Source organism: Bombina bombina, chromosome 3 (genome assembly GCF_027579735.1).
Source record: "Bombina bombina isolate aBomBom1 chromosome 3, aBomBom1.pri, whole genome shotgun sequence".
Lineage (NCBI taxonomy): Eukaryota > Metazoa > Chordata > Amphibia > Anura > Bombinatoridae > Bombina > Bombina bombina.
In genome coordinates, this window is record NC_069501.1 from 479263240 (window position 1) to 479288975 (window position 25736).

At 40.8% G+C, this 25736-nt stretch overlaps 1 protein-coding gene across 2 annotated transcripts in view; it reads right to left on the reverse strand.

Moving 5' to 3' along the window:
- SRPK1 (SRSF protein kinase 1) overlaps nt 1–25736 on the reverse strand; it is a 179846-nt gene that overhangs the window by 123601 nt on the left and 30509 nt on the right. For both annotated transcript variants that reach the window (XM_053706807.1, XM_053706809.1), the window contains exons 4-5: nt 23226–23334; nt 22541–22628 (exon numbers count right to left, since the gene is read on the reverse strand). In XM_053706807.1, the coding sequence (XP_053562782.1) occupies nt 22541–22628; nt 23226–23334 (197 nt within the window). The remainder of the gene's footprint in view (nt 1–22540; nt 22629–23225; nt 23335–25736) is intronic.

Sequence of the window (25736 nt, forward strand, 5' to 3'; positions counted from 1 at the left end):
TTACATGCTCTATCTGAATCATAAAAGTTTCTTTTGGCCTAGACTGTCCCTTTAAGAGCCGTAATTCTGTTCTGGATCTCCTCCAAAGAACTCCCTACCAAAGTAGATCAACCAAGACACCGCACCAATAAGATGCCGCACTTGACACAGTGGCAAAACAAACTGCCATGTAAGCCTGCAGCTTAGTCCATTGATCCTGAAGAGAACAGCTATCCTCTCTAGGAATCAGTTTGCTTAGCCAGAGTAGAAATGTCTTTAGGCACCGTGCGCCATGATCTTTAAAAGGAGACAGCGACAGGAAACATCTTTTCAAAAACAGGAGAATGGGAAAAAAGGAATCCCTGACTTCCCCCATTCCTGTGAAAATCTAGCACGGTCTGGATTAGGAAAAAAACTTCCACAGTGGAATCCTAGTATTTATAAAGTTTACTAGATTCTTAGGGTTGACAACCCTAATTAGTCAAAACCTCCTTCCCATACCCGAAGGTGTACAAGCTTAAATCTGAAGAATACTCTTCGGCATCAAATGAAGGAATTATACCGTCTGAATCTGATATATCACCCTCAGAAGCTACTAGCAACTTCACCGCATCAGACTTATGAGGGATAGCAACATATTTAGCAGAAATGGAGCAGAAACCTTACTATCTGAATATGTAAATGTCCTCTTGCGCTTTCCCTGAAGGAAAAGGCAGGCAGAAAAAAGCCACAGATAGAGAATACCTGAGCTGCAAAATCTGCAGGCAAATACACTCCTTCAGGAGATTGAGAGGAACCGCAGGGCACTGCATGTGACGCCATAAAGGCTTCAGACGTTTAAGGAGAAAGCTGTGGCATTGACATGAGGCTCAGAAGACAACAACCTAGCTGCACTTTCATTAGTTAAGTGAAAAACTGTAAATACTCTCTAAAATAAAATAAATCCTGATAGACATCAGGCTCAACAAATATATCTTTATTCTTGCTAAAGATCTATTCCAACATGAAATATAGATATGCTAATAAAAAAAAAACAATCTGATCCTCATGAGCAAGAAGCATTTATCCCTTAGGAACAGAGTTCTAGGAAGGTATGCACTTATGTCCTTTTAAGAAAATACTTAAAATCTTAAAAAGGGATTTACTACAGTGGAATACAGTCTATAGTAGCAGGATCCGGATCCATAATGCAAAGAAAAAAACTGAATTTATGTAAGGATTTTCCTAATAAATTAATTTCTTTCATATTGGCAAGAGTCCATGAGCTAGTGACGTATGGGATATACAATCCTACCAGGAGGGGCAAATTTGCCAAACCTCAAAATGCATATAAACACACCCCTCACCACACCTACAATTCAGTTTAACGAATAGCCAAGTAGTGGGGTGATAAAGAAAGGAGTAATCAACAAAGGAATTTGGAAATAATTGTGCTTTATACAAAATAAATCATAACCACCATAAAAAAGGGGTGGCCCTCATGGAATCTTGCCAATATGTAAGAAATTAATTTATCAGGTAAGTTCTTACATAAATTATGTTTTCTTTCATGTAATTGGCAAGAGTCCATGAGCTAGTGACGTATGGGATAGCAATACCCAAGATGTGGAATTCCCTGCAAGAGTCACTAGAGAGGGAGGGATAAAAAAAGCCATTTCCGCTGAAAAAAAAATTAATCCACAACCCAAAATATAAGTTTATTTACATAAATGAAAGGAAAAAACTGAAATCAGAAGAATCAAACTGAAACAGCTGCCTGAAGAACTTTCCTACCAAAAACTGCTTCCGAAGAAGCAAATACATCAAAACGATAGAATTTAGTAAATGCATGCAAAGAAGACCAAGTTGCAGCTTTGCAAATCTGATCAACTGAAGCTTCATTCTTAAAAGCCCAGGAAGTGGAGACTGATCTAGTAGAATGAGCTGTAATTCTCTGAGGCAGGGCTTGACCGACTCCAAATATGCTTGATGAATCAAAAGCTTTAACCACGAAGCCAAGGAAACGGCAGAAGCCTTTTGACCTTTCCGGGAACCAGAAAAGATAACAAATAGACCAGCAGTCTTCCTGAAATCTTTAGTAGTTTCAACATAATATTTCAGAGCTCTCACCACATCCAAAGAATGTTAAGATCTCTCCAAATAATTCTTAGGATTAGGACACAAGGAAGGGACAACAATTTATCTATTAATGTTGCTAGAATTCACAACCTTAGGTAAGAATTTAAATGAAGTCCGCAAAACTGCCTTATCCTGATGAAAAATCAGAAAAGGAGATTCACAAGAGAGCGGATAACTTAGAAACTCTTCTAGCAGAAGAGATGGCCAAAAGGAACAACACTCTCCAAGAAAGTATTTTAATGTCCAAAGAATGCATAGGCTCAAATGGAGGAGCCTGTAAAGCCTTCAAACCCAAATTAAGACTCCAAAGAGGAGAGATTGATTTAATGACAGGCTTGATACGAACCAAAACCTGCACAAAGCAATGAATATCAGGAAGTTTAGCAATCTTTCTGTGAAATAAGACAGAAAGAACAGAGATTTGTCCTTTTCGAGGAACTTGCAGACAAACCTTTATCCAAACCATCCTGAAGAAACTGTAAAATTCTAGGAATTCTAAAAGAATGCAAAGAGAATTTATGAGAGGAACACCATGAAATGTAAGTCTTCCAAACTCGATAATAAATCTTTCTAGAAACAGATTTACGAGCCTGCAACATAGTATTAATCACGGAGTCAGAAAAACCTCTGACTAAGCGTTCAATTTCCATACCTTCAAATTTAATGATTTGAGATCCTGATGGAAAAACGGACCTTGAGATAGAAGGTCCGGCCTTAATGGAAGTGGCCAAGGTTGGCAACTGGACATCCGAACAAGATCCGCCTACCAAAACCTGTGAGGCCATGCTGGAGCCACCAGCAGCACAAACGATTGCTCCATGATGATATTGGAGATCACTCTTGGAAGAAGAACTAGAGGTGGGAAAATATAAGCAAGTTGATAACACCAAGGAAGTGTTAACGTATCCACTGCTTCTGCCTGAGGATTCCTGGACCTGGACAGGTACCTGGGAAGTTTCTTGTTTAGATGAGATGCCATCAGATCTATTTCTGGAAGACCCCACATCTGAACAAGTTGAGAAAACATATCTGGGTGGAGAGACCACTCTACCGGATGTAAAGTCCAACGACTGAGGTAATCCGCTTGCCAATTGTTTATACCTGGGATGTGAACCGCAGAAATTAGACAGGAGCTGGATTCCGCCCAAAAAAGTATCCAAGATACTTCTTTCATAGCTTGAGGACTGTGAGTCCCACCCTGATGATTGACATATGCCACAGTTGTGATATTGTCTGTCTGAAAACAAATGAACTGATCTCTCTTCAACAGAGGCCAAAACTGAAGAGCCCTGAGAATCGCACGGAGTTTCAAAATATTTATTGGTAATCTCGCCGGTGGGTGCAAGGGTTAACACACTCTAGTCTGTCCTAGACTTTTCTAAGCTGCCACCACTTAGTGAATGTAAAGTTAAAGGGACAGTCTACACCAGAATTTTTATTGTTTAAAAAGTTAGATAATCCCTTTATTACCCATTCCCTAGTTTTGCACAGCCAACACAGTTATATAAATACACTTTTTACCTCTGTGATTACCTTGTATCTAAGCCTCTGCAAACTGCCCCCTTATTTCAGTTCTTTTGACAGACATCCATTTTTGCCAATCACCTGAACTCCACGTGCATGAGCAGTGTTATCTATATGACACACATGAACTAACACCCTCTAGTGGTGAAGAACTGTCAAAATGCCCTGAGAGAAGAGGGAGCCTTCAAGGGCTTAGAAATTAGCATATGAACCTCCTAGGTTTAGCTTTCAACTAAGAATACCAAGAGAACAAAGCAAAAATGGTGATGAAAGTAAATTGGAAAATTGTTTAAAATGACACTATCTGAATCATGAAAGTTTATTTTGGACTAGACTGTCCCTTTAACACTCCCTCATGCCATATTATAGCTTTTTTAAAAATAGCCCGACTTTAATTCATCAAATCTTTTATATCGTATTCTATAATGCAGTTTCTTACTTTTGAAACAGTCAATGATAATATTGTTTCCGCTGCCCGCCATTTTCTCAAATTGATTGACAGGCTAGTGAAATGCTATGGTCCAATGCTATTTCAGCCCATTACTCGCAATGTCATGAGAGTCTTAAACGCATGCGTAAAAACAGAATTTATGTTTACCTGATAAATTACTTTCTCCAACGGTGTGTCCGGTCCACGGCGTCATCCTTACTTGTGGGATATTCTCTTCCCCAACAGGAAATGGCAAAGAGCCCAGCAAAGCTGGTCACATGATCCCTCCTAGGCTCCGCCTACCCCAGTCATTCGACCGACGTTAAGGAGGAATATTTGCATAGGAGAAACCATATGGTACCGTGGTGACTGTAGTTAAAGAAAATAAATTATCAGACCTGATTAAAAAAACCAGGGCGGGCCGTGGACCGGACACACCGTTGGAGAAAGTAATTTATCAGGTAAACATAAATTCTGTTTTCTCCAACATAGGTGTGTCCGGTCCACGGCGTCATCCTTACTTGTGGAAACCAATACCAAAGCTTTAGGACACGGATGAAGGGAGGGAGCAAATCAGGTCACCTAAATGGAAGGCACCACGGCTTGCAAAACCTTTCTCCCAAAAATAGCCTCAGAAGAAGCAAAAGTATCAAACTTGTAAAATTTGGTAAAAGTGTGCAGTGAAGACCAAGTCGCTGCCCTACATATCTGATCAACAGAAGCCTCGTTCTTGAAGGCCCATGTGGAAGCCACAGCCCTAGTGGAATGAGCTGTGATTCTTTCGGGAGGCTGCCGTCCGGCAGTCTCGTAAGCCAATCTGATGATGCTTTTAATCCAAAAAGAAAGAGAGGTAGAAGTTGCTTTTTGACCTCTCCTTTTACCGGAATAAACAACAAACAAGGAAGATGTTTGTCTAAAATCCTTTGTAGCATCTAAATAGAATTTTAGAGCGCGAACAACATCCAAATTGTGCAACAATCGTTCCTTCTTTGAAACTGGTTTCGGACACAGAGAAGGTACGATAATCTCCTGGTTAATGTTTTTGTTAGAAACAACTTTTGGAAGAAAACCAGGTTTAGTACGTAAAACCACCTTATCTGCATGGAACACCAGATAAGGAGGAGAACACTGCAGAACAGATAATTCTGAAACTCTTCTAGCAGAAGAAATTGCAACTAAAAACAAAACTTTCCAAGATAATAACTTAATATCAACGGAATGTAAGGGTTCAAACGGAACCCCCTGAAGAACTGAAAGAACCAAATTGAGACTCCAAGGAGGAGTCAAAGGTCTGTAAACAGGCTTAATTCTAACCAGAGCCTGAACAAAGGCTTGAACATCTGGCACAGCTGCCAGCTTTTTGTGAAGTAACACAGACAAGGCAGAAATCTGTCCCTTCAGGGAACTTGCAGATAATCCTTTTTCCAATCCTTCTTGAAGGAAGGATAGAATCCTAGGAATCTTAACCTTGTCCCAAGGGAATCCTTTAGATTCACACCAACAGATATATTTTTTCCAAATTTTGTGGTAAATCTTTCTAGTTACAGGCTTTCTGGCCTGAACAAGAGTATCGATAACAGAATCTGAGAACCCTCGCTTCGATAAGATCAAGCGTTCAATCTCCAAGCAGTCAGCTGGAGTGAAACCAGATTCGGATGTTCGAACGGACCCTGAACAAGAAGGTCTCGTCTCAAAGGTAGCTTCCAAGGTGGAGCCGATGACATATTCACCAGATCTGCATACCAAGTCCTGCGTGGCCACGCAGGAGCTATCAAGATCACCGACGCCCTCTCCTGATTGATCCTGGCCACCAGCCTGGGGATGAGAGGAAACGGCGGGAACACATAAGCTAGTTTGAAGGTCCAAGGTGCTACTAGTGCATCCACTAGAGCCGCCTTGGGATCCCTGGATCTGGACCCGTAGCAAGGAACTTTGAAGTTCTGACGAGAGGCCATCAGATCCATGTCTGGAATGCCCCACAGCTGAGTGACTTGGGCAAAGATTTCCGGATGGAGTTCCCACTCCCCCGGATGCAATGTCTGACGACTCAGAAAATCCGCTTCCCAATTTTCCACTCCTGGGATGTGGATAGCAGACAGGTGGCAGGAGTGAGACTCCGCCCATAGAATGATTTTGGTCACTTCTTCCATCGCTAGGGAACTCCTTGTTCCCCCCTGATGGTTGATGTACGCAACAGTTGTCATGTTGTCTGATTGAAACCGTATGAACTTGGCCCTCGCTAGCTGAGGCCAAGCCTTGAGAGCATTGAATATCGCTCTCAGTTCCAGAATATTTATCGGTAGAAGAGATTCTTCCCGAGACCAAAGACCCTGAGCTTTCAGGGATCCCCAGACCGCGCCCCAGCCCATCAGACTGGCGTCGGTCGTGACACTGACCCACTCTGGTCTGCGGAATGTCATCCCTTGTGACAGGTTGTCCAGGGACAGCCACCAACGGAGTGAGTCTCTGGTCCTCTGATTTACTTGTATCTTCGGAGACAAGTCTGTATAGTCCCCATTCCACTGACTGAGCATGCACAGTTGTAATGGTCTTAGATGAATGCGCGCAAAAGGAACTATGTCCATTGCCGCTACCATCAACCCGATCACTTCCATGCACTGAGCTATGGAAGGAAGAGGAACGGAATGAAGTATCCGACAAGAGTCTAGAAGTTTTGTTTTTCTGGCCTCTGTCAGGAAAATCCTCATTTCTAAGGAGTCTATTATTGTTCCCAAGAAGGGAACCCTTGTTGACGGAGATAGAGAACTCTTTTCCACGTTCACTTTCCATCCGTGAGATCTGAGAAAGGCCAGGACAATGTCCGTGTGAGCCTTTGCTTGAGGAAGGGACGACGCTTGAATCAGAATGTCGTCCAAGTAAGGTACTACAGCAATGCCCCTTGGTCTTAGCACAGCTAGAAGGGACCCTAGTACCTTTGTGAAAATCCTTGGAGCAGTGGCTAATCCGAAAGGAAGCGCCACGAACTGGTAATGTTTGTCCAGGAATGCGAACCTTAGGAACCGATGATGTTCCTTGTGGATAGGAATATGTAGATACGCATCCTTTAAATCCACCGTGGTCATGAATTGACCTTCCTGGATGGAAGGAAGAATAGTTCGAATGGTTTCCATCTTGAACGATGGAACCTTGAGAAACTTGTTTAAGATCTTGAGATCTAAGATTGGTCTGAACGTTCCCTCTTTTTTGGGAACTATGAACAGATTGGAGTAGAACCCCATCCCTTGTTCTCTTAATGGAACAGGATGAATCACTCCCATTTTTAACAGGTCTTCTACACAATGTAAGAATGCCTGTCTTTTTATGTGGTCTGAAGACAACTGAGACCTGTGGAACCTCCCCCTTGGGGGAAGTCCCTTGAATTCCAGAAGATAACCTTGGGAGACTATTTCTAGCGCCCAAGGATCCAGAACATCTCTCGCCCAAGCCTGAGCGAAGAGAGAGAGTCTGCCCCCCACCAGATCCGGTCCCGGATCGGGGGCCAACATTTCATGCTGTCTTGGTAGCAGTGGCAGGTTTCTTGGCCTGCTTTCCCTTGTTCCAGCCTTGCATTGGTCTCCAAGCTGGCTTGGCTTGAGAAGTATTACCCTCTTGCTTAGAGGACGTAGCACTTTGGGTTGGTCCGTTTCTACGAAAGGGACGAAAATTAGGTTTATTTTTTGCCTTGAAAGGCCGATCCTGAGGAAGGGCGTGGCCCTTACCCCCAGTGATATCAGAGATAATCTCTTTCAAGTCAGGGCCAAACAGCGTTTTCCCCTTGAAAGGAATGTTAAGTAGTTTGTTCTTGGAAGACGCATCAGCCGACCAAGATTTCAACCAAAGCGCTCTGCGCGCCACAATAGCAAACCCTGAATTCTTAGCCGCTAACCTAGCCAATTGCAAAGTGGTGTCTAGGGTGAAAGAATTAGCCAATTTGAGAGCATTGATTCTGTCCATAATCTCCTCATAAGGAGGAGAATCACTATCGACCGCCTTTATCAGCTCATCGAACCAGAAACATGCGGCTGTAGCGACAGGGACAATGCATGAAATTGGTTGTAGAAGGTAACCCTGCTGAACAAACATTTTCTTAAGCAAACCTTCTAATTTTTTATCCATAGGATCTTTGAAAGCACAACTATCCTCTATGGGTATAGTGGTGCGTTTGTTTAAAGTGGAAACCGCTCCCTCGACCTTGGGGACTGTCTGCCATAAGTCCTTTCTGGGGTCGACCATAGGAAACAATTTTTTAAATATGGGGGGAGGGACGAAAGGAATACCGGGCCTTTCCCATTCTTTATTAACAATGTCCGCCACCCACTTGGGTATAGGAAAAGCTTCTGGGAGCCCCGGCACCTCTAGGAACTTGTCCATTTTACATAGTTTCTCTGGGATGACCAACTTGTCACAATCATCCAGAGTGGATAATACCTCCTTAAGCAGAATGCGGAGATGTTCCAACTTAAATTTAAATGCAATCACATCAGGTTCAGCTTGTTGAGAAATGTTCCCTGAATCAGTAATTTCTCCCTCAGACAAAACCTCCCTGGCCCCATCAGACTGGGTTAGGGGCCCTTCAGAAATATTATTATTATTGCTGGGCTCTTTGCCATTTCCTGTTGGGGAAGAGAATATCCCACAAGTAAGGATGACGCCGTGGACCGGACACACCTATGTTGGAGAAATTAGGTTTATTTTTGGCCTTGAAAGACCTATCCTGAGGAAGGGCGTGGCCCTTGCCCCCAGTGATATCAGAGATAATCTCTTTCAAGTCAGGGCCAAACAGCGTTTTCCCCTTGAAAGGAATGTTAAGCAATTTGTTCTTGGAAGACGCATCCGCTGACCAAGATTTTAACCAAAGCGCTCTGCGCGCCACAATAGCAAACCCAGAATTTTTCGCCGCTAACCTAGCCAATTGCAAAGTGGCGTCTAGGGTGAAAGAATTAGCCAATTTGAGAGCACGGATTCTGTCCATAATCTCCTCATAAGAAGGAGAATTACTAGTGATCGCCTTTTCTAGCTCATCGAACCAGAAACACGCGGCTGTAGTGACAGGGACAATGCATGAAATTGGTTGTAGAAGGTAACCTTGCTGAACAAACATCTTTTTAAGCAAACCTTCTAATTTTTTATCCATAGGATCTTTGAAAGCACAACTATCTTCTATGGGTATAGTGGTGCGTTTGTTTAGAGTAGAAACCGCCCCCTCGACCTTGGGGACTGTCTGCCATAAGTCCTTTCTGGGGTCGACCATAGGAAACAATTTTTTAAATATGGGGGGAGGGACGAAAGGAATACCGGGCCTTTCCCATTCTTTATTAACAATGTCCGCCACCCGCTTGGGTATAGGAAAAGCTTCTGGGAGCCCCGGCACCTCTAGGAACTTGTCCATTTTACATAGTTTCTCTGGGATGACCAACTTGTCACAATCATCCAGAGTGGATAATACCTCCTTAAGCAGAATGCGGAGATGTTCCAACTTAAATTTAAATGCAATCACATCAGGTTCAGCTTGTTGAGAAATGTTCCCTGAATCAGTAATTTCTCCCTCAGACAAAACCTCCCTGGCCCCATCAGACTGGGTTAGGGGCCCTTCAGAAATATTATTATCAGCGTCGTCATGCTCTTCAGTATCTAAAACAGAGCAATCGCGCTTACGCTGATAAGTGTTCATTTTGGCTAAAATGTTTTTGACAGAATTATCCATTACAGCCGTTAATTGTTGCATAGTAAGGAGTATTGGCGCGCTAGATGTACTAGGGGCCTCCTGAGTGGGCAAGACTCGTGTAGACGAAGGAGGGAATGATGCAGTACCATGCTTACTCCCCTCACTTGAGGAATCATCTTGGGCATCATTGTCATTGTCACATAAATCACATTTATTTAAATGAATAGGAATTCTGGCTTCCCCACATTCAGAACACAGTCTATCTGGTAGTTCAGACATGTTAAACAGGCATAAACTTGATAACAAAGTACAAAAAACGTTTTAAAATAAAACCGTTACTGTCACTTTAAATTTTAAACTGAACACACTTTATTACTGCAATTGCGAAAAAACATGAAGGAATTGTTCAAAATTCACCAAATTTTCACCACAGTGTCTTAAAGCCTTAAAAGTATTGCACACCAAATTTGGAAGCTTTAACCCTTAAAATAACGGAACCGGAGCCGTTTTGAACTTTAACCCCTTTACAGTCCCTGGTATCTGCTTTGCTGAGACCCAACCAAGCCCAAAGGGGAATACGATACCAAATGACGCCTTCAGAAAGCCTTTTCTAAGTATCAGAGCTCCTCTCACATGCGACTGCATGCCATGCCTCTCAAAAACAAGTGCGCCACACCGGCGCGAAAATGAGGCTCTGCCTATGCTTTGGGAAAGCCCCTAAGAATAAGGTGTCTAAAACAGTGCCTGCCGATATTATTATATCAAAATACCCAGATAAAATGATTCCTCAAGGCTAAATATGTGTTAATAATGAATCGATTTAGCCCAGAAAAAGTCTACAGTCTTAATAAGCCCTTGTGAAGCCCTTATTTACGATCGTAATAAACATGGCTTACCGGATCCCATAGGGAAAATGACAGCTTCCAGCATTACATCGTCTTGTTAGAATGTGTCATACCTCAAGCAGCAAGAGACTGCTCACTGTTCCCCCAACTGAAGTTAATTGCTCTCAACAGTCCTGTGTGGAACAGCCATGGATTTTAGTGACGGTTGCTAAAATCATTTTCCTCATACAAACAGAAATCTTCATCTCTTTTCTGTTTCTGAGTAAATAGTACATGCCAGCACTATTTCAAAATAACAAACTCTTGATTGAATAATAAAAACTACAGTTAAACACTAAAAAACTCTAAGCCATCTCCGTGGAGATGTTGCCTGTACAACGGCAAAGAGAATGACTGGGGTAGGCGGAGCCTAGGAGGGATCATGTGACCAGCTTTGCTGGGCTCTTTGCCATTTCCTGTTGGGGAAGAGAATATCCCACAAGTAAGGATGACGCCGTGGACCGGACACACCTATGTTGGAGAAACCAGTATTAGCCGACATTCTCCATGCTCGTTCTGACATGCATGCTCTCTAGCTGTCATCTTAAAATCCTCAGAACAAAATCATATTCAACATCGATCGCGTTCCCAGTGAGTAACAAATATTGTCAAATAGCATATTTAGGAAATCCCTCTTTAAATATGCCGACAATTTCGTTCTCACAATTTGAAAACGAAAATTTTATTTATAATCTAGGATAGTATAGTACTCAATGAATATCGTATTTCATTGAATACTATGTTTCAAGGCAATTGGCGCATGTGTAGTCCAAATGATCATCGTGAACGCGCATAGAGAGCGGGTGGGACCGCTAAAGAAGACAAACACAGGAGAACACGGAAGTAGTTGCTGGGAGGAGTCGGCAAGTAAATGGCACTAAATTTAAAATAACGATATTATAAAAAATGTAGGTGAAACAGAGAAAATAAGTTAGCAACTGCATGCTTTGGTGTATTCAAAAAATTTGAAAACAGTTAACTTTACATTCACTTTAAGATTAGTTATATGGGAAATCTTAAGGAAAACCCAGACAATTAAATCCCAGAATACAATTTAGCAGAAAATAATCTTAAATCACAGTAATTCTACCAGTCTCTTTACGTAACGTGGTTCAAATATTAGACAAAGGAAAAAACTTAAGTGAATGTTTATTATGCAAAAAATTATGCACAGTGCATTATGAATAAAAAGAAGATGTTGTTAACAAATAGAGTAATACACAAGCAAACAGTTTAAAATTAAATAACAGAAATGACAGAAACCTTATCATTGACTAGCTTTAGTTGTCTGTGCAAGGGAGATAGCAGGAAAAGATGGTCACTCACTCTGTAGTATACAGCCTCCCTTGTAGAGTGAACAACTTGTATTGTTAAACACAAAATGTTATACCTGTTTCACTGATATCAAATTGCTTGACCCAACCTTCTTACAGAGGGGTCAGAAATATCCACTCCCCTCTTTTTACGACAGGTCATAAAGTTACTTGGCTGAAATTATAGAACACCTTATAACTTCTGATATGCATATTCAGCGCATACACCTATATAATCAATGTCCCAGTGACATCATGAGAATTAGTGTGGTACCAAACATAACATAGTTGTCATATTTTCATCATCTAGTGTCATAATATGGTTAAAACATGTTGTAATAGTGTCCTCTGATCGACCTTATCTAGAATTGGGTAAAGGCACTGCTTTTTGTCTCTTGTGCTGACATTTTTAATTGCTTGATGCAACGATAAGCAATAACATTTGGTCAAGTGGAACTTAGAAACTATTTATGAGGGGTTCTGGCTTATCTAAGGGAAAACCCAGCAACACATTTCTTCTTGGGGAAAAAAAATGTTTTTAGCACACAAACTAAAGAAAATTAGCCCATCTAAATTATGAGGTATTCATGACACATCCATAAAGGGACAGTTTACACAAAAAATGTTCTCCCCTTTAATTTGTTCCAAACCATCTATTTTACCTGCTGGAGTGTATTGAATTGTTTACAAGTAGCTTGTTTAACCTTATTTGTGTATTTGAAATAGCTGATATAGCCTGTGGTATCCCCACCTATACTGAAAGTTTTTGGGCTTAAGTCCAAGTTATTGACAGGCAATGTAAACACAACCAGCAGAAGAAATTACAACTATGGTGGGGGGAGGGGTGTAGAAGAGAGAATTAATAAAATTATATTTTTCCATTGTTCTCTCTACGTATTGGGGTTTGGCTTACAGAAAGACACAAGATAAGGAAGCAACTGTATGTACACAAAGTGATAACATAATAAAACCGAATTTTACCTGCAAGCACAACCCATTTCAATAGGCTGCGGTTTCAAAAGCACAAAACCAGCAATTTCATATCATAAAAATGCAATTTCTCATACATTCTATACTCTGCAACTAGTATAACAAGTCATTGGAAATACATTAACAGAATAACAATTTTACTGTGTACTGTCCCTTTAAATATCCCAGAAATTGATATAGCAAAGTATTCTACAACAATTACACTTATATTGGAGACCCCTGTCACTTGCTGATCTAGTCGCTTGTGGATAGGCCTCAACACACATCCCCCCCCTTCGGTTAAAGCGGTAAGCAGTAAAAGTAAACTGCTCTAAATCTATAAGCATAACCCTCAGCTATTGGAATATGGAGGAGGAACTCTACCTACAAATCCGAGCTTTGTTTGATGACTTAAAGTGCCAAATACTGAATAGAACAAGCTAGCTCATGAAGATAGCAGGAATCCGGTATGACAGTGCTAGATAGCTAGCAAGCGAAGCAGTAACATGCAGTCAGAGGCTTTGAGCTCTCTTATTGAGCCTGAGCATTTGCAGAACTTTGTGATTGACATAGTGGAGACACATATGAAAGGACAGAAAATTGTGGTACTTCTCTGCATGCAAACAGCCTCTTTCAATATGGCTGCACTTCAAGCGCAAGAGAAAATATTGGAGCACCTGGCCACAAGAGGATGAAACACAGGCTGCTGTGTCTTATCCATGGGGGGCTGGCTGAATTTCAACAGTATTCAGAATACAACAAGCCGAGGCACTATAACAGAGCACAAGGAGACACTGGACGTTTCCCAGAGCACTGTAAGGAGCACTTGGCTGCAATGTGCTGGGGTTCAAGTTTTTTTTATCCTTTCACACCAATCTGACAATGCGCACCTCACCTTTTCAGAGGAACAATCCATATAGTGTCATGGTGGTTACCGGAGTGGTTTAAAGGGACAGTCTAGTATAAATTAAACTTTCATTATTCAGATAGGACTTTTAATTTTAATCAACTTTCCAATTTACTTTTATCATCAAATTTGCTTTTTTCTCTTGGTATTCTTAGTTTAAACTAAACATAGGTAGGCTCATATGCTAATTTCTAAGCCTTTGAGGGCTGCCTCTTATCACATGCTTTTTAAATCTCTTTTCAACACAAAGAGAAAGAAAGTACACGTGGGCCATATAGATAACACTGTGTTCAGGCACAGGGGGTTATTTAAGATTTAGCACAAAACAATGCTAAATTTAAGACAATAGATAATAAACAGTCACAGTCATGTGATCAGGGGGCTGGAAGAAGGTTCCTAGATACAAGGTAATCACAGAGGTAAAAAGTACATTAATATAACTGTGTTGGCTATGCAAAACTGGGGAATGGGTAATAACATAATTTATGCTTACCTGATAAATTCCTTTCTCCTGTAGTGTAGTCAGTCCACGGGTCATCCATTACTTATGGAATATATCTCTTCCTGACAGGAAACTGCAAGAGAATTACCCAGCAGAGCTGCTATATAGCTCCTCCCCTCACATATCATACTCAGTCATTCGACCAAAGCAGATGAGAAAGGAGGAACCATAGGGTACAGTGGTGACTGGAGTTTAATTAAAATTTAGACCTGCCGTAAAAACAGGGCGGGCCGTGGACTGACTACACTACAGGAGAAAGGAATTTATCATGTAAGCATAAATTATGTTTTCTCCTGTTAAGTGTAGTCAGTCCACGGGTCATCCATTACTTATGGAATACCAATACCAAAGCTAAAGTACACGGATGAAGGGAGGGACAAGGCAGGAACATTAAACAGAAGGAACCACTGCCTGAAGTACCTTTCTCCCAAAAATAGCCTCCGACGAAGCAAAAAAGTGTCAAATTTGTAAAATTTTAAAAAGTGTGAAGCGAAGACCAAGTCGCAGCCTTGCAAATCTGTTCAACAGAGGCCTCATTTTTAAAGGCCCAGGTGGAAGCCACAGCTCTAGTAGAATGAGCTGTAATCCTTTCAGGAGGCTGCTGTCCAGTAGTCTCATAGGCTAAGCGTATTATGCTACGAAGCCAAAAAGAGAGAGAGGTAGCCGAAGCCTTTTGACCTCTCCTCTGTTCAGAGTAAACGACAAAAAGGGAAGAAGTTTGACGAAAATCCTTAGTTGCCTGCAAATAGAATTTCAGGGCACGGACTATGTCCAGATTATGCAAAAGTCGTTCCTTCTTTGAAGAAGGGTTAGGACACAATGATGGAACAACAATCTCTTGATTGATATTCCTGTTAGTAACTACCTTAGGTAAGAACCCAGGTTTAGTACGCAGGACTACCTTGTCTGAATGAAAAATCAGATAAGGAGAATCACAATGTAAGGCAGATAACTCAGAGACTCTTCGAGCCGAGGAAATAGCCATCAAAAACAGAACTTTCCAAGATAACAGCTTGATATCAATGGAATGAAGGGGTTCAAATGGAACGCCTTGAAGAACATTAAGAACTAAGTTTAAGCTCCACGGCGGAGCAACAGACTTAAACACAGGCTTAATCCTAGTTAAAGCCTGACAGAAAGCCTGAACGTCTGGAACTTCAGCCAGACGTTTGTGTAGAAGAATAGACAGAGCAGAAATCTGTCCCTTTAACTAACTAGTAGATAAGCCCTTTTCTAAACCCTCTTGTAGAAAGGACAATATCCTAGGAATCCTAACCTTACTCCATGAGTAACTCTTGGATTCGCACCAATGTAAATATTTACGCCATATCTTATGGTAAATTTTTCTGGTAACAGGCTTCCTAGCCTGTATTAAGGTATCAATAACCGACTCCGAGAAGCCACGCTTTGATAGAATCAAGCGTTCAATCTCCATGCAGTCAGCCTCAGAGAAATTAGATTTGGATGGTTGAAAGGACCCTGAATTAGAAGGTCCTGTCTCAGAGGCAGAGACCACGGTGGACAGGACGACATGTCCACTAGGTCTGCATACCAGGTCCTGCGTGGCCACGCAGGCGCTATCAGAATCACCGAAGCTCTCTCCTGTTTGATCTTGGCAATCAAACGAGGAAGCATCGGGAATGGTGGAAACACATAAGCCATGTTGAAGACCCAAGGGGCTGTCAGAGCATCTATCAGCACCGCTCCCGGGTCCCTGGACCTGGATCCGTAACAAGGAAGCTTGGCGTTCTGACGAGACGCCATGAGATCCAGATCTGGTTTGCCCCAACGAAGAATCAGTTGAGCAAAGACCTCCGGATGAAGCTCCCACTCCCCCGGATGAAAAGTCTGGCGACTTACAAAATCCGCCTCCCAGTTCTCCACGCCTGGGATGTAGATCGCTGACAGGTGGCAAGAGTGAGACTCTGCCCAGCGAATTATCTTTGAGACTTCAAACATCGCTAGGGAACTTCTGGTTCCCCCTTGATGGTTGATGTAAGCCACAGTCGTGATGTTGTCCGACTGAAATCTGATGAACCTCAGAGTTGCTAACTGAGGCCAAGCTAGGAGAGCATTGAATATTGCTCTTAACTCCAGAATATTTATTGGGAGGAGTTTCTCCTCCTGAGTCCATAATCCCTGAGCTTTCAGGGAATTCCAGACTGCTCCCCAGCCTAGAAGGCTGGCGTCTGTTGTTACAATCGTCCAATCTGGCCTGCGAAAGGTCATCCCCTTGGACAGATGTGGCCGAGAAAGCCACCATAGAAGAGAATCTCTGGTCTCTTGATCCAGATTTAGTAGGGAGACAAATCTGAGTAATCCCCGTTCCACTGATTTAGCATGCACAATTGCAGCGGTCTGAGATGCAGGCGCGCAAATGGTACTATATCCATTGCCGCTACCATTAAGCCGATTACTTCCATGCACTGAGCTACTGACGGGTGTGGAATGGAGTGAAGGACACGGCAAGCATTTAGAAGTTTTAATAACCTGGCCTCTGTCAGGTAAATTTTCATCTCTACAGAATCTATAAGAGTCCCTAGAAAGGGAACTCTTGTAAGTGGTAATAGAGAACTCTTTTCCACGTTCACCTTCCACCCATGCGACCTCAGAAATGCCAGAACTATCTCTGTATGAGACTTGGCAGTTTGAAAACTTGACGCTTGTATCAGAATGTCGTCTAGGTACGGAGTCACCGCTATGCCTCGCGGTCTTAGTACCGCCAGAAGTGATCCTAGAATTTTTGTAAAGATTCTTGGAGCCGTAGCTAATCCGAAGGGAAGAGCTACAAACTGGTAATGCCTGTCTAGGAAGGCAAATCTCAGATACCGGTAATGGTCCTTGTGAATCGGTATGTGAAGGTAGGCATCCTTTAGATCCACTGTGGTCATGTACTGACCCTCTTGGATCATGGGAAGGATGGTTCGAATAGTTTCCATTTTGAATGATGGAACTCTTAGAAATTTGTTTAGGATTTTTAAGTCCAAGATTGGCCTGAAGGTTCCCTCTTTCTTGGGAACCACAAATAGGTTTGAATAGAATCCCTGCCCGTGTTCCGTCCGCGGAACTGGGTGGATTACCCCCATTAGTAAGAGGTCTTGTACAGAGCGTAGAAACGCCTCTTTCTTTATTTGGTTTGCCGATAACCTTGAAAGATGAAATCTCCCCCGTGGAGGAGAAGTTTTGAAGTCCAGGAGATATCCCTGAGATATGATCTCCAACGCCCAGGGATCCTGGACATCTCTTGCCCAAGCCTGGGCGAAGAGAGAAAGTCTGCCCCCCACTAGATCCGTTTCCGGATAGGGGGCCCTCTCTTCATGCTGTTTTGGGGGCAGCAGCAGGTTTCTTGGCCTGCTTGCCCCTGTTCCAGGACTGGTTAACTTTCCAGCCCTGTCTGTAACGAGCAACAGCTCCTTCCTGTTTTGGAGCGGAGGAAGTTGATGCTGCTCCTGCCTTGAAGTTACGAAAGGCACGAAAATTAGACTGTTTGGCCTTTGATTTGGCCCTGTCCTGAGGTAGAGCATGGCCCTTACCTCCCGTAATGTCAGCAATAATTTATTTCAAGCCGAGCCAGAATAAGGTCTGCCCTTTGAAAGGAATATTAAGCAATTTAGATTTAGAAGTCACGTCAGCTGACCAGGATTTAAGCCATAGCGCTCTGCGCGCTTGGATGGCGAATCCGGAGTTCTTAGCCGTAAGTTTGGTTAAATGCACAACGGCATCAGAAACAAATGCGTTAGCTAGCTTAAGTGTCTTAAGCTTGTTGATTATTTCATCCAATGGAGCTGAGCGAATGGCCTCTTCCAGAGACTCAAAGCAGAATGCTGCCGCAGCAGTGACAGGCGCAATGCATGCGAGGGGCTGTAAAATAAAACCTTGTTGAACAAACATTTTCTTAAGGTAACCCTCTAATTTTTTATCCATTGGATCTGAAAAGGCACAACTATCCTCCACCGGGATAGTGGTACGCTTAGCTAAAGTAGAAACTGCTCCCTCCACCTTAGGGACCGTCTGCCATAAGTCTTGTGTGGTGGCGTCAATAGGAAACATTTTCCTAAATATGGGAGGAGGGGTAAAAGGCACACCCGGTCTATCCCACTCCTTGCTAATAATCTCTGTAAGCCTTTTTGGTATAGGAAATACGTCAGTACACACCGGTACCGCATAGTATCTATCCAACCTACATAATTTCTCTGGAATTGCAACCGTGTTACAATCATTCAGAGCCGCTAATACCTCCCCTAGCAATGTGCGGAGGTTCTCTAGCTTAAATTTAAAATTGGAAATCTCTGAATCCAGTCTCCCTGGATCAGATCCGTCACCCACAGAATGAAGCTCTCCGTCCTCACGTTCTGCAAACTGTGACGCAGTATCTGACATGGCTCTCATCTCATCCGCGCGCTCTATCCTTAACCCAGAGCTATCGCGCTTGCCTCTTAATTCTGGCAACTTAGATAATACTTCTGTCATAACAGTAGCCATGTCCTGCAAAGTGATTTGTAAGGGCCTCCCTGATGTACTTGGCGCCACAAAATCACGCACCTCCTGAGCGGGAGGCGAAGGTACTGACACGTGAGGAGAGTTAGTCGGCATAACTTCCCCCTCGTCGTCTGGTGATAATTTATTTACATGTAAAGATTGACTTTTATTTAAAGTAGCATCAATGCAATTAGTACACAAATTTCTATTGGGCTCCACATTGGCCTTTAAACATAGTGAACAAAGAGATTCATCTGAGTCAGACATGTTTAAACAAACTAGCAATGAGACTAGCAAACTTGGAAATACTTTTCAAAATTAATTTACAAGCAATATAAAAAACGTTACTGTGCCTTTAAGAAGCACAGAAAAACTGACACAGTTGAAATAACAATGACCAAAATAGTTATAGCAACCAAATTTTCACAGTAAATGTATTAAGTTAGCAAAGGATTGCACCCACCAGCAAATGGATGATTAACCCCTTAGTACCCAAAAACGGATAATTATATAATTAACGTTTTTCTCACAGTCAAATACACTGTCACAGGACTGCTGTGCCTGATTACCTCCCTCAAAATGGATTTTGATGACCCCTGAGCTCTCTAGAGACGTCCTGGATCATGGAGGATGAAGTAGACAGATTGTGACTGAATTTTTACTGCGCAAAAAAAGCGCTAAAATAGGCCCCTCCCACTCATATTACAACAGTGGGGAAGCTCAGAAACTGTTTCTATGCAGAAAACAAAAATGGCCATGTGGTAAAAATCATGCCCTAATAAGTTTTATCACCAAGTACCTCACAAAAACGATTAACAAGCCAGTAAACGTTTTAAACATACATTTGAAAGTTATGTATTATTATTAATAAGCCTGCTACCAGTCGCTTTTACTGCAGTTAAGGCTCATACATTATTTCAGTATTTACAGTATTTTCAGAGTCAATTCCATTCCTTAGAAAAATACATTCAGTGTACACACACACACACACATCAGCCTAATACCAGTCGCTATCACTGCATTTAAGGCTGAACTTACTTTACATTGGTATCAGCAGTATTTTCTCAGTCAATTCCATTCCTCAGAAAAATAAATTACTGCACATACCTCATTTGTTGCAGGGGAGCCCTGCATGCTATTCCCCTTCTCTGAAGTTACCTCACTCCTCAGATGAGAAACAGCCAGTGGATCTTAGTTACGTCTGCTAAGACCATAGAAAAAAACCCAGGCAGATTCTTCTTCTAATGCTGCCTGAGAATAAACAGCACACTCCGGTGCCATTTAAAAATAAACTTATGATTGTAGAAATAAACTAAGTTAAAAAAAACACCACAGATCTCTCACAGCTTCCTTTTTAGTTAGGCTGCAAGAGAATGACTGAGTATGATATGTGAGGGGAGGAGCTATATAGCAGCTCTGCTGGGTAATTCTATTGCAGTTTCCTGTTAGGAAGAGATATATTCCATAAGTAATGGATGACCCGTGGACTGACTACACTTAACAGGAGAAAAAGGGATTATCTATCTTTTAAAACAATAACAATTCTATGGTAGACTGTCCCTTTAAAGGACCAGTCAACAGAGTAGATTTGCATAATCAACAAATGCAAGATAAAACAATGCAATAGCACTTAGTCTGAACTTCAAATTAGTAGAATTTTTATTCTGACAATTTTAAAAGTTGTGTATTTCCACTCCCCCTGTTTCATGTGACAGTCATCATCCAATCACAAATGCATACACGTACCATGTGACAGCCATCAGCCAATAACAAATGCATACACGCTTATTCTGTGAATTCTTGCGCATGTTCAATAGGAGCTGGTGACTCAAAAAGTTAAAATATAAAAAGACTGTGCACATTTTGTTAATTGAAGTAAATTGGAAAGTTGTTTAAAATTGCATGCTCTATCTGAATCATGAAAGTTTAATTTTGACTTTAGTGTCCCTTTAAGCAGTTTCATAAATCTATATGCACCCAGCTTCCTAGCGAAACTGAGTTACATGCTTTTGCTGGACCTCATGAAAATACTGAAATCAACTAGATATAGGTTAAAGCATGAGGAGGATTATGGTTTCTTGCCTATAGTGTTAAAATGGCTAAGTGTTATACTTTGTTGAGTTCCTAAATCTTTCCATATGGTTTGTAGTATTTAGCAGCACTGGTTCTTAAGTATATGCCTAGCATGCTTGTTTTTAGTCAGTAAATGTTTCATTTAGGATCAGCCTAAACAGCCTTACTTATGTACTGTAACCAGCACAAAATAAACACCTGGTGTACACCTTATTCTAAATTTCTTGAAATTATTCCCCAATCATAAAGTTGGTTCCTCAGTCGCACTATTCCCTCCTAGTTTATAGTTTAGCCTCACCAAAGCCATACATATACTGTATTCCAATAGTGCACAGTACTACAATTCTCACAATGAATCTGATAATCTGGTCTATAATATAGTGTCTAAAGATATACTGTGTGGCTGTACTAATTCATTATAAGCCGTCTATTGCTGGGTCAGCATGAGGTGACTATATTGTAAAACACAGCCAAACTTATTTTACAGGTTTGCAATAACTGATATGACAAAGGTCTTAGGTGCACTCTTCTAAATTGTGCATTTCAGTTTGAGCATACACACATAGTGCAGAACTAATGGTACGTAAATGTCTCGTAGCAGAGAATCTACTATAATTTTATTGGGGCTTTCAAACTATATATACGTTTATGCTCAGTATTTGTAGTTCCTTTATACATATAAGGGTATAAACTATGCTTACTTTTATTCTTTTTTCTCTTCCTACACTAGCCAGTCATAGCTATTACTCATCAGCACTCATATTTTATATCTCTACTAGAAAAACAAATTTTATAAGCTGCAACTCCTTTAAATGTATATTTTAACATCTGCTAATTCTCTCATTATACAACTTATATTTTACAGTACTATATCGGTATATAACTCATGTTATCCAATAGGCTTATTGCTGTGTAAAAGTCCAAGAGTGACCATTTATATCATTTAATGTCCTCTGTGTGTAATTATAGCTCATATGGCTCCATAAGTGATCCTTTGCTTAACGAGAGGATTTAAATGTTATGTAAAGAGAGGTTCCAAGGTATAATATCCTGTTCAATCACAGTTTCTTTCTTTATCTTTATTGTTCAGTCAGTAGCATATACAAATGACATATTTATGTATTTCATGGCTATGGCGTTATAACGACGACTAAACCATTCATTATTTCTGTAAAATGCTTGTTCCAATGTTATAGTTCCTAACTCCCTGTCACATTTACTCTCCCATGTGAAATTCTGCATTCCAGAGAGCTGCACTACTTTCTATGAAAGTCAGCTCGCAATTTGCTGGGACTTCTAAGCTCAACCCTTTTCTTGGATGTTTATCGCCACGGTGGTGTTTAGATAACCAGGCCCTTATGATACAGAAATCAAACCAAAAATATCAAGAAAATATTAAGTGTGTTTGTTGATTTTGTTTTCTTATTTGTATGCATTTAATATATACAAGTCAAAACATATGTATTTGGCAAGTGGATTTTTGACATGACATGTTTTTACTAAAAGCTTTTGCATATAGTTCTTTTTTTCTAGTTTGGATATTAATATTGTGCATACAGCCACCCTCTCTGCAACATACCTGCACTTGTATAAATAGTTAAATGTATTATGATGAACCTAGAGGGTAACCCTCTTTGCTCTAGATATAGTTTTGCTTTTTAAATAAATAAAAAAATGGGGATAAAGTTAGTACTCACAGATCGTAGCAGTTTGATTTCATCCAGAGCAGTTTCTGTGTAGTGCTCAGCACTCTTCACTACTTTCATTGCTACAAAGCGCTTTCCCCTAAGAAAAATCACAAACTTTAAAACTCGCAACAGTCTTACAATAATATATATAAAATAATATTGAACAGGCTGCACTCTCTGGATTTAAGACACCACAACAAAGTTTATTGTACAATAAACTTGGTTGCAGTAACTTAAATCTAGAGAGAGTGCGACCTGTTCAATATCTATACATCGTGATTGCTGCACCCTGGTACCTTGACTCTATAGTTTGAGAGAGTGCCCCTGTCTACTGCTGTATTTATGTATCTTTGAACTTTATGGTTTTAAGTACCAGACCAGGCCATAACAATAATAATCTGGTCCTTAGCAGGTCTTATTTGTTGTTGTTGATCTGAAGATGTATTAACCTAATTTTAAAAGACCAGTTAAGGACTAGATTATTGTTATGTCCTGATTCGAAAAACCATAGAATTCAAAGAGGGTGTACTTTCTTTTTCGCATGACAGATATATATGCGTACATACATACGAATATACCTCATTTGGTGCCTTTTCCTCTATCACTTGCACTAAGTGAGTCCAACCTTTTCTTAAATCAACTCATTTTTAACCCCTTAGATTTCCAACATCCCTTCCAACTTTCATTAACTCACTGTAGATCCCAGGACAGCCACACCGTAGAAAAATGTCCCCATCCCAGCTTCCTGATCACATGGTAACGACCATTGAACAGGTCCCCGATCTTCACATGGTGATATCCACCTAAAAAACAAACAACCACAACATTGTCAATGCAACTGCATTCTCATCAGCACATCTAAAGTGCATCCACGAACATTATGCTTCTACACCAGCGCTATTCTAAAAGATTTAAACTTGTGTTGCAGCAGTAACCAAAAGATATTCTTGTGAGCAATGAACCTTTCTTTCATGTAATTGGCAAGAGTCCATGAGCTAGTGACGTATGGGATATACAATCCTACCAGGAGGGGCAAAGTTTCCCAAACCTCAAAATGCCTATAAATACACCCCTCACCACACCCACAATTCAGTTTTACAAACTTTGCCTCCTATGGAGGTGGTGAAGTAAGTTTGTGCTAATATTTCTACCTTGACATGCTTCTTCTCAGCATTTTGAAGCCTGATTCCTCTCAGAGTACAGAGAATGTCAGAGGGACGTGGAGAGTATTACCTATTGAATGCAGTGATGTTCCTCACGGGGATCTATTTCATAGGTTCTGTTATCGGTCGTAGAGATTCATCTCCTACCTCCCTTTTCAGATTGACGATATACTCTCATATACCATTACCTCTACTGATAACTGTTTCAGTACTGGTTTGGCTATCTGCTATATGTGGATGGGTGTCTTTGGTAAGTATGTTTTTTATTTCTTAAGACACCTCAGCTATGGTTTGGCACTTTATGCATTTATATAAAGTTCTAAATATATGTATTGTACTTATATTTGCCATGAGTCAGGTTCATGTATTTCCTTTTGCAGATTGTCAGTTTCATATTTGGGAAAGTTAATATTGATGAAATATTTTTCTTACCTGGGGTTTAGACTTTTTTTCAATTGACTACTTGTTTTAATTTGCGGGCTGTCTTAGGCTAGCGGGTGCACTAAATGCCACACTTTATTGCGTCATTCTTGGCGCAAGATTTTTTTTGGCGTGAAAAGGGCACGTCCGTTGATGCAAGTTCATCATTTCCAGCGTCGTAATTGACGCAGAGGTTTCACACAGGGTTGCGTCGTTAGTGACGCGAGTGTGTCACTTCCGGACAAACTTTTTTCATTATTTATTGCCCCATTGCTTTAGCCTCTTGCCTTTTTCTAAGTCAGAGGGTTATGCTATTTGCATTTTTTACCATTCCTGAAACTGTCATATAAGGAAATTGATAATTTTGCTTTATATGTTTTTTCTTTTACATTCTGCAAGATGTCTCAATCTGATCCTGCCTCAGAAGTATCTGCTGGAACTTAGCTTTGGTAGAACCGATGTCAGGCAGCAAAGTGCATTTGTTGTAAAATTGTGGAGATTATTTCTGCTAATGTCATTTGTATTAGTTGTCATGATAAACTTTTACATGCAGATAGAGTGTCCATCAGCAATAGTACATTGCCGGTTGCAGTTCCTTCAACTTCTAATGTACATGATATACCTGTGAATTTTAAAGAATTCATTACTGATTCTATTCAGAAGGCTTTGTCTACATTTCCACCTTCTAATAAGCGTAAGAGGTCTTTTAAAACTTCTCATAAAGTTGATGAAATTTCAAATGACCGACAACATAATGAATTATCCAATTCTGATGAGGATCTACCTGATTCAGAAAATCCTTCCTCAGACATTGACACGGACAAATCTACTTATTTATTTAAAATAGAGTATATGCGTTCTTTGTTAAAAGAAGTGTTAATTACTTTGGATATTGAGGAAGCTATAGTCCTCTTGATATTAAAACTAGTAAACGTTTAAATGCTGTTTTTAAACCTACTGTGGTCACTCCAGAGGTTTTTCCAATTCCTGATGCTATTTCTGACATGATTTCTAAGGAATGGAATAAGCCAGGTACTCCTTTTAATCCTTCTGCAAGGTTTAAAAAATTGTATCCTTTACCAGCAGTTGCAATAGAGTTTTGGGAAAAAAAAATCCCCAAAGTTGATGGGGCTATTTCTACTCTTGCTAAATGAACCACTATTCCTATGGAAGATAGTACTTCCTTTAAAGATCCTTTAGATAGGAAGCTTTAATCTTATCTAAGGAAAGCCTATTTATATTCAGGTCATCTTATTAAGCCTGCAATTACTTTGGCTGATGTTGCGGCTGCTTCAACTTTTTGGTTGGAGAATGTAACGCAACAAGAATTGGATTCTGACAGGTCTAGCATTGTTCGCTTACTGCAACATGCTAATCATTTTATTTGTGATGACATTTTTTATATTATCAAAATTAATGTTAGATCCATCTATTTAAGCTAGAATAGCTTTGTGGCTTAAATCCTGGAATGCTGATATGACATCTAAGTCTAGATTACTATCTCTTGCTTTCCAAGGTAATTTATTTGGTTCTCAGTTGGATTCTATTATTTCAACTGTTACTGGGGGGAAAGGAGTTTTTTGCCTCAGGATAAAAAACCTAAGGGTAAATCTAAGGCTTCT